The sequence below is a fragment of the Phalacrocorax carbo genome, chromosome 7, assembly GCF_963921805.1.
Source record: "Phalacrocorax carbo chromosome 7, bPhaCar2.1, whole genome shotgun sequence".
Taxonomy (NCBI): Eukaryota; Metazoa; Chordata; class Aves; order Suliformes; family Phalacrocoracidae; genus Phalacrocorax; species Phalacrocorax carbo.
Genome location: NC_087519.1, coordinates 2,948,920 through 2,958,743, shown reverse-complemented (window position 1 = coordinate 2,958,743; position 9,824 = coordinate 2,948,920). Strand labels below are relative to the sequence as shown.

The 9,824-nt window shown below is 42.6% G+C and overlaps 1 protein-coding gene across 1 annotated transcript in view; it reads left to right on the top strand.

The window, feature by feature from the left end:
• The first annotated feature begins 4,925 nt into the window (after positions 1 to 4,925).
• Positions 4,926 to 9,824, top strand: part of MAP2K1 (mitogen-activated protein kinase kinase 1) — a 39,791-nt gene continuing 34,892 nt past the window's right edge. Inside the window, exon 1 of the mRNA XM_064456053.1 lies at positions 4,926 to 5,313. Within this exon, the coding sequence (XP_064312123.1) occupies positions 5,234 to 5,313 (80 nt within the window). The 5' untranslated portion in view covers positions 4,926 to 5,233. The remainder of the gene's footprint in view (positions 5,314 to 9,824) is intronic.

Here is a 9,824-nt window from a genome sequence, read left to right as displayed (position 1 = left end):
ATTAATCAATATTTTTGAAGAGTGTTTAATTAGAGTCTGGACTTGATGACGTAGGTGGTTCTTTCCAGTCCTATGTTCCTAATTAAATGAAAAGCATATGCTGGCAAGCATTGATTATTGTTTTTTCCTCAGGAAATGAATTACCAGCCACATGCTGATAAAATAATAAGTCAGGGAAAAAAACTACCATAGCTTGCCTATGTTCTAGAAAACACTTCTGGTTTCTAGTTTAGGTGAAATGGAGATATTGCTTCTTTGTTTCTGTATTGAATAGTGTCATTTCATTAGAAAAACTGCAGAAAATTAGCACCTTATTTTATATTTCAGCCTCCTTTCCTGTTTTATATTACACATAATACATGGCAAAGAAAATCTGTAAAATGGATAATTGGCTACTTCTACATCTGAAGGGTTTTACTCCTATGGGAGTAATACTTGTTCTGCAGAAACCCTCTAAGTATTATGTTGGCAAAGCTGTTTGTGCAATAAACACTAGGCAAAACCGGTACCATTGTGGCTTAGGAGAGATCACATCTTAGGGATTTAGTGAACTTCAGCTGTTTGTGATTTAAACCTTGCTAAACTAATCTAAATTTTATATTAAACAGTCACCTTAAACATTAATTTCTAAGCTTTTAGTATATTACTAAACTAAACAATTAAGATTGTGATCTGATCCACAGTGTTTTCCATCCCTGCTTCTTGCAGAAAACAAGATATGCAAGAAAGCTCATCATCTCTGGCTGTTTGAAAGTCAGTTTGTCTGTCAGCCCCCTTCTAATAATTTCTGATCCTGTTGGCCAATTTCAATCAAATTTGAGTCAAGCTTTTTAAACTCCATGGCTTATGGTACCTATTATTTCCTTAAATTGCTCTGTTAGACACTAAATAAATGTAGTAGTATTAAATGTTACAAATAAAATTTTGTGTGTACATGTTTTGGCAGGAAAATATGCGGCTTTATGTTGCAATCAAGTTTTAAAAGTTGAGCTAATTTAGTGATGCAATTAATGTATCTACTAATCATGTTTTCGTTTTCATGCAAGAAACTAGATAAAACTCTGGTTTACATGAAGGAAAAATTTGGTAATGAAGACGAGTCTCTGATCCATTTCTATTTACAGGGACATATTTCAGCTCTGTTTTAGCAAGCAGTGGTGGAATCAGGAAATCAGAACGTCACCCTGCTGAGAAGTCTTTCAGAGATTACACTACCTTATATTTTCTATCTTTTCTTCCATGATTCACCCTCAGAAACACCTGTTTGTAAAGCAAAACGCAATTCCTTCCACCAAGATGTTCAAATTCCCAAAACATGTGTTTTGTTTTGGCTGGGGAAATATGCTTAATTTTCAGTTGCCAATACACTGAAGTGAAATCTATTTGTTTCAAAGAAGTTCAAACCAACCTATGACGATCTTGAAACATTTTGAATGTGCTATATAATCATATAAAAGAAAACTTGTCATTCAGTATGCCTATATGGATTGGTGTGACAACCATTATAAAAAAACAGCAACAAAAAACCCCAAATGAGGTGTCTTATGATGCTCTGAGTAAGGGCCAGAGGCTGCCCAGCTCTGGGGTCTCGCTAAGGTTTCAGGGGTATGATAGTGCCAACGGAACTTGGCGGTGGCAGCAGCGGTGACACAGAAATGACTCCTGCGGTGGCATCAATCCATACGCCCCTGACTTTATTTCTACATTCAGCGGATTCAAAATGCCTTTGTTTTTGTGCTATAGGTCAAAGAGACTTTACAACAGAGGAGTCAGTTCAGTAATTTTTCAAGGGTTCCACGTTTGCGGTGCAAGTATAAAGTGCTCCAGAGGAGGGAGCTCTCCCTTAATAGCTGGAGCTGGATGGAGGGAGCGTGCCTTCCAACGGGAAAGCTGTAAGAATAGTGATTTAATCTTTTCTACTTTAGAAATGGGTAAGGTATGAGGAACGATATAGTATTTCCGCATAATACATAGGGAAGTTTGTTCATAATTCCAGTTGCTATAAAAGCATTAATGACTACTTTGATTAAAAATATCATTTTACTTTTGCAAACCACAGAAGATTACAACATACGGAATTCAGAGTGGTTCTTTATACAAAGTATTTACAATATAAGTTTTGTTATGGCAATACTCTGCACCATTACTGTCAGCTGAGTCAATCAATGTGTTCCACACTCCTTTATTGCCGTGTTTCAAAAATTCTGCATACCAAACCCCCTCTTTCAGTAGATATGCCCAGTCATTCATCTGTGCAGGCTTTTTTTCTGATGGAGAAAACCAGACAACGTTACAAGGAGAAAAATAGTTCAAACTCTATGTGAAAATTCACAGTTTACAACTGAAATTCTTCTTTGTTCAGTCCAAATATTTAATAGAAAATAAAATCTTGCTTGCAATAATCTTTTCAGAGGAAAAGAGGCCGTACTTTGCAACATAGTAGAGGAACTGTAGTTGCATAACTCGCGTGGGCAATCACAGCATAGTGCAACTGCAAATATACAGGGCACGTATAGTAACTGTGCATTCGATACTTGCCTAAAACGCACATGTTCTCTGCAAAGGAGTTCAGTGTTTCAGACAAAGGAGTCCTTGCGTTTCCCCACACACAGTGTATGTGTATGGAGAAAGCCAACCTCAGCTGCAACTCCACGTCTGCTTCAGAAAAGAAGTCTGATTTCACCATAGGAAGACTTGATACTTCATGAGTTATTGTAAATGCTAGTCGTTCGGTTTTACTAGAGCCCCTTAGTCCCATGGCAAAAAAAGGAAAGGAAAATAACATATAATTAAAAATTCTCAAATAACTCTATAAATCCCTATGTCTCATATTTTACTTTTTGGCTGAATCAACTCATTGGAGTATAAAACCTGTCCACAGTTGTGAAGAAGTTATTAATTTAAGTGATATATTCATACATCTGCACTGTATGTAAAAAAGACCATATTGCTTCAAAAGTTAGGGAATCTCAGCAAAACCTGTGTTTTATGGAATGAGTGATAAAGAGCAGGTGAGTGAGAACCGCTTTGCAAGATGGAGGTCACTACCCTGGCACGGAGGGCCCCGGCGCAGTGTTTGATGCGGCAGGAGCTTGCGAACAGTTCCCCCTCCTCGCCGAGGGGCATGCATGCAGCCCTGATGCTGCTGCTGGAGCCGCTGCCTTGCAGGGAGGAAAGGCATTTCTAGGCTTTGATCACCTTCTGCTCCCAGGCAAAAGACAGAAAGCACAGAAATATAATACCAGTTACAGTGGTTAGATCTGGAACTGCCAAAACACCTGACTTTTTCACTCTTCTACCCAGTACCAAGCCATTAACCACCATCTCAGCACCCAGCCACTCGGCACTGCTAAAGCTCTTGGCTCACCTGTGAGAGATTTCATTTACCACTTAAGCAAATTTACGAGTAACTGTGGAGTCTTTTGTTCTAGGTGAGTCGCATTTGTTGACAGACAGAGAGCGCTGCGTGGTACAAAAACTTACTGGAGCAATGGAAACGGCTGACTCACAAAGCAGAAGAAATCCGCAATGGATTCCTAATGGAGACCTTCTCAGGGTACAGGCCTTAAAAGAGATTTCATCTTACTTCTGCTGGATTCAGACCACATGAAATGAATCTTCCAAAGAAGCACAAACTTTACCAAGCTTCTTTACAGGTCTCAGCAGTAGAGGCAGGATTGTATCGCCCAGAAAAATCGAATACACATAACTCCTTTGCCCAGCAGAGCTGTCACCAGACATCATCATCCCGCCCGTTTGCCGCCGCTCCCCCAGCGGTGTCCCTCCGCTCCCCCCGCCCTTAGCGCCGCGGTTCACACCTCCTCCGGTATTGCATGGCAGACCTGTTTTCAAAAAAATCAGTTCTTTACAGACGTGTGGAAGCAAGCATTCATCTTAAATCCCAACATGGGAGGCTTTTCTCAGCAGTAAGGCTGCTTTTCTTCTCTGAGACTTTAACCTTGTATTTATGTTGTTCTCCCCAGAATCACCCACCGAAAAGAGGCACTGTTCTTTCCACGGAGCGGCGTTGCAGCCCGTCTGCCTGACAGCTCCGGACTTCCACATCTAACCTTAAAACTGCTAAAGCAGCAGTGGGTTCATAAAGCACAATCCCCATATACAACGATTTTTTTAAAAATTTACTGTATAAATCGTACTTCCTCAGCCATCCATTCTTGCTTTTGTACGCCAAAACGGAGAGCTCCTGGAAAACAACGTTTTCTTGGTTATATTTTTAGGTTCACTAAAATAACGTAATTAACAAAAACCTAGAGAGCCCCAAAATCAGTGAGAAGCATGTCAGAACATCACAGAAACGTACACGCATAAAACCATCACCCCGTTAACATGGAGACACGTGCGATGTGATGATGAAACCACATCTTCCCATTCGTGGCGGCTGCGGCAGCGCTTTGCCCAAAGCGGCTCGGGCGTTTCATTTTCATACTCATTTTACTATTTATAACTCGCAGTTTGGTAACTGTAATCCTCAGCTTCCATGTTTAATTCAGGCATTTATTTTGGGAAAAATTTAGCAGCCGTTAGTACCCCAGCCGAGGGTTTGCGTTTTAATTATCAACAGCGCGGGTCCCACGTCGGGGCACGGTCATGACGGCGGCGGGGATAAACCAACGGCTCCATAAGACTTCGCTGTAGCGACAGGAAAACGGTGTCGCTTGCTGGAAGCAGCGGTTTTTATTAATCTCTGAGAGAATTCTGAAGAAAAAAAAAAAAAACAACACCGAAAAACTTGAAGATAAAGCCATAAACCGCGGCGCCGGCCCCGAGGGCAGCGCAACGCCTGCAGCTGCGGGCAAAGCCCGCTGAGGGCAGGGCGGCGGGAGGGCTTCGCTCCGGGCACTGCGCGTGCGCCCTCCCACCGCGCTTGCGCAGAGGCGGGCCGGGGCGGTGCGCGCAGGCGCAGTCCCGAAGAAGGGCACATTTTGAGCCCGGGCAGTTTCTCCCGTCGGGAGGTGACGGGAGGGAGTTGGGCTCTGCTGCTTCGGTCTTCGCTTCTTCGCTCCACTCCGCCGGGGGAGGCCGGCGCTGGGCGGCTCGGCCGGCCTCTAGCGCACAGGCACCTGTCTCCTACTGAGGAGGCTGCCGGCGGCGAGGGACACCGGCGGCGAGGGGAGCCCCCAACTTTGCCCCGCCGCAGGAAGTCCCTCGAACCTGGCCGGAGCGGAGCCGGGGCTCCTCCGTCCGTCACTCGCCGCGCCGTCCCGGGTCGAAAATGCCGAAGAAGAAGCCCGGGCCGATTCAGCTCAACCCCGCTCCGGATGGCTCCGCCGTCAACGGGACCAGCTCTGCAGAGTGAGTGAAGGCGGTACGGGGTGGCCGGGGCTCCGGCAGGGCTGCCCGCGCCTCGCGGCGTCCGCTCTCCCGCCTCCCTGAGGTGGCGGGCGCGGCCGCCCTCCGCCGCGCTGGGGGGAGGTTTCTGCGGGGCTGCCCCCGCCAAAGGCGGCGGTGCGGGGCCGTGTGGCGGCACCGGCGCTGCGGGGCTCGCCTTCTCCCGAGACAGCCCTCTTCCTTCCAGCCGGCACGGCCTGCTTTCCAGAAAAATCAACATTATTGATTCCTGGGGTGCGTGTCCCCGCCGTGGTAGCCGCCGACAGGCTCCTCAGCGGAATAAGCGGGTGGTGTCTTCGGCAATAAACAAATTTCTGTCGGATGTGCAAGGTGAATCAGCAGGGGAAGAAGAGAGGAAAACTTGTATAACTCTTCCTGTAGCCTGTGATGGTACCTGCTGAACTCTCAGATTATATAATTATCTATTATGTGCCAAATCATACACTTCCAATAGCACACCTCATAAATGTGTGTGGAAGAAATTATATTGAAAACCACAATTTTGTAGAAAAGGCATTTTCTTCTTCTTCCTCCTCGGCTTTAAACTAATGCTAGTTTCAGTAAATCTGTTTTTTAGTAACCGGTATGTAATGTTAGGCTTGTCAGTGAGTGTGTTTAGAGAAAATGCTTCTGAGCTTTCCTGTGTGTAATACAAACATTACACTGAATAATTGTGTGGAAGGTAGGTCTAAGCTAGTTGTGGGTACGCTTGGGAGAGAAAACAAAAAAAGGCTAAACATCAGATTGTTACATGTTGCCTGTGAAGCCTCCCTTGAGCTTATGGATCTGGGTGAGCGTGGTGGCTTCAGGTATGCAAGTACAGTGCCAGCACCTTAAAGTAACAAAGTGTTATAAAAGGTGTTTCTTTGAGGTTAACAAGTCTGCGTTCACCACTTACTTTTTAGAATAAGATGACGGACTGGCTCTTAACTGAGCCTTGAAGCAAAGATGCATCTGGGAAGAACAGATTCCTGCCCCTGTATGGTCAGCTCAGTCTTCCCTTGGATGTGTAAACTGAACTGTGATGTGCCAGTGTACTACCCTGACAGAACTGCAGTGAGACGTACAAGTCTCAGGCTTTAAACTGTTTGCATGTATTGTTGTTGCCACATGTTTCAGACAGGCTCAGATCTCATTTAACCACCCAAATATCTTGGGGTGGGGGGGGCGGGGGGGAAATTCAGCATGTAGGAGCTCCAGCTGTGACATTTCTAGCAAACTCTTTTGATGATTAGCTGAGAGATGAGCTGTTTAAAAACTATTCTTTGGCAGGAGTTACTGATTGTATCTAAGCATTATGATCTGAATATGATGCAGTTTTTTTTCTGGATTGATGGGAGAAAATATTATTTTTAGATTTGCCTGTATAGCACTTCCCAGCTGATTTTCTTCAAGGTAGCCAGGGATACGTGGATTTAGTCTTCAGGGAGTCCCTGTTGCGTATTAGTCTTGTTCTGTAGAATAAATCTGATATGCCTATCACTTGCCGATTTTAGTACCTGAAGTTAGTTAATCACCAAACATGCAATATATTAAATACTGTATTTCTTCACTCAAGAAGTGTCATTAATTTTAAATTACATTTACATGTCTGATAGTTACTTGTTGTAAACCTCTGGAGACTCATGGGAGTGTTAAGTCTTGTTTATACTGATGAACTATGTTGCTTCATTTTCTGTTTTGTATGGTGGTTTTTTTTGGTACATGAGTCTCCTAGACTTCTGCTCTCTGTCGTAGACAAGACCTTACGCCTGGTTTTTGCCAGGCTTAGAGATGTGTCAAGTATTTTTTAAAAGAAGCAGCTTAGTGAAAGTAAATCCGGCAACCTGTTGTCCTATAAACAATAAACAGACAGAATTAATTAATTGTGGAAATATCCCCTCATCCTGCTAATATTAAGTCCTCATTGTGAAAGACTTCAAATAGCAAAGAATGGTTGCATCAGAATTTGAAAATGTTTTTGGAATTAAATTGAAGACTGTTTTGGGGTTTTTTTCTTAGTCTGTAAGATGGTTTGTTTGTTTTTTTCCTCTCCTGCTCTGGACTTTTGTCCCTGCCTTTGGTTACTGCTTGAAATCAACAGTAGAGGTGTTTGTCAGCTGGTATATACTGTCAAGTGTTTTGAGTATGCTGTGCATCTGTGGACTACCATATTAACACTTTCTAAAGCTCTGTTCCGGTGGAAGTCTCCAGTTACTCATTTGCTTCCACCACATACAGACCTGTCACTTTGCAAATTATCCTGGATGCTTCCCTCTTCTTTTTCAGAGAAGAGAACCTCTCAAGAGAAAGAATGAAAAGAGCTCATATTATTTAGCTAAACAAAATGAAGATTCAGAGCGAGGTGGTATGTTGCTGTCTGTAAATTCATGAAGGACCTAAACATCCAGAAGAAAGGAAGTTATTTAGGCCTAAAGGCAATGCTGGCACAAAATCAAACGGATACAGATTGGATATCAGTAGTTGTATGTTGGAATTCGGAAACTTTCTAACTGTCAGAGGTGGAAGGTTCTGTAACATACTCTGACAGGTATTTGACCCCCAGAATCTCTTGCTAGTTTTAAAATATTGAAAAATATTTTTAGGAATGAGTACATCTGATACTTAAACTTCCTGGCAGAAAGGAAGCGGAAAGGGAGGAACTGAAAGAAGGAGAAGGGACTGGATGATTCAGGATGTTCTGCTTTCCATTCCTGTCTTGTCCTCTGTCTTCATCCTTATTTGGTGATGGGAACTCATTGACTGGAGTAAGAAAAAGCTTCCAGTGTGAGGTATAGGGCTTTAAGGAGTGTGTGTGTGAGGCCTGATTCTCACTTGCATGACTTCCCCCCTGCCCCTGCATACCCTGCCAGATACTGTAAAGGAGAATTAGGGTACTGACAATTTAAATATATGTATATTGAATATTTTAATGAAAATGTCGCAATGTTTTTCCCTGACAGCAGTTTTTGTTATTTGTAGCGATCAATTATTTACACAGGATGTTGTGGTTCTCTCAGGGGTGTTCCAAATCCCTAGCTGCCCTGCTAGACAATAGAGACAACTTAATAGAAGATTTTCCTGTGCTGTGAGCTTCACTTCTGTTTTTGACACTTCCTGCTGAGAAGCAGTTGCACAGAGAGAGTTGAACCTGTGCTGCTGCTATTGAGCTGCATGTTGCTTCAGATCATTAGAATGAAATCAAGATGATGTTGTCCAGCTGCAGGTTCAATTTAATTCTGGTACTTTTGGAGCTGTGCAGTTATACCTGTGCAGAGGTTTTGCACAGGAGAAAAACAAACAAACTTGAAAGAAAGTGAATAAAAGGAATACTTCCCTTTAGACTGAACGTGCTGGGATAGTTTATAGTCTCAATAGCCAGAAGAAACAAGAAAAAAAAAAATCTCCTCTTTCTGTTCCTTTCAAACTTCTGACTCCCTGTCCCTTTGAATATCTGGCAGTTGGTACTCAATTATCTAGGTTTCTCTAAACCCAAGCTAGACCCAGAACATGAAGTAGAAGCTCTGCACAGAAGCAGGAGCGTAGGACTTGAGCTAATGCCACTTTCTGTATTACAGTAAGTTTTCCACAAACAAGTTGTCAGCATGGAAGGAAAGCTACTTCATGTCATTCTTTAATTGCATCTTTACAAAAAACGTAAGCAGAGGGAAGGGTCGTATTTATAACAAGAAAGTTAATTTGATGTAAAATGCCAGTGGAGACAAGGTACAACTAGTTTTTAGCTTGCTGTAGGTAGTCAGCTAAATGCTGGAGAAGGCATGTATGGTGGTATGTACAGACCATGCTGAAACAGAAGTTCCGCTGTCTTGTCTGAAATAGCATTTCATGTTGAGGTACATATCTTAAGCGTTTGGGGTTTTTTGTTTGGGAGGTTTTTTTTCCCTGGGTGAAAACATAACATTGAACCACCACCTAACTGTTCTCTCGGGTGGCAGAATGGACTAGGGGCACCTTATTGTTCCCTAACTTTGGTTTCTGCTAATGTTTTTGACAAGTCTTATCATGGCTCATCACTGAATACCTGAACAGCCGATGCTATTAATACATTACGGGCATGTCAGATTCTTGCTGATTTTTAATTGCTTTGGCTTCTTAAAATTGGTATTTAATGAGATCAAATAAATGCTTGGGTCATTTTTTTTAAATTCAAAACAAATTTCTAACTATGATTTTGGCTGAGATGGTGCAAAATGCAAGAGTTCGAGTTACAGCCTTGTAATATAAATTTAAAAAAAAATCAGTACTTTTTTTGTATATATCAAAACCTGTTGTCTGTAAGCTAGTCTGCATAATGAGCTCTGAAGTGTTCAACTTCTCAGGAAAGTGCATTAAAATTTATTAGTTTAAATGTCCATGTCCAGAAGTATACCTATAGGAAAAAAAATAGATTAAACCTGTGCCTTGAGGTCCTAGATGATGTTTAATGAAATAGAATGTCTTGGCATGTGATGTAGGCTATATTCACAGCCTGTTTT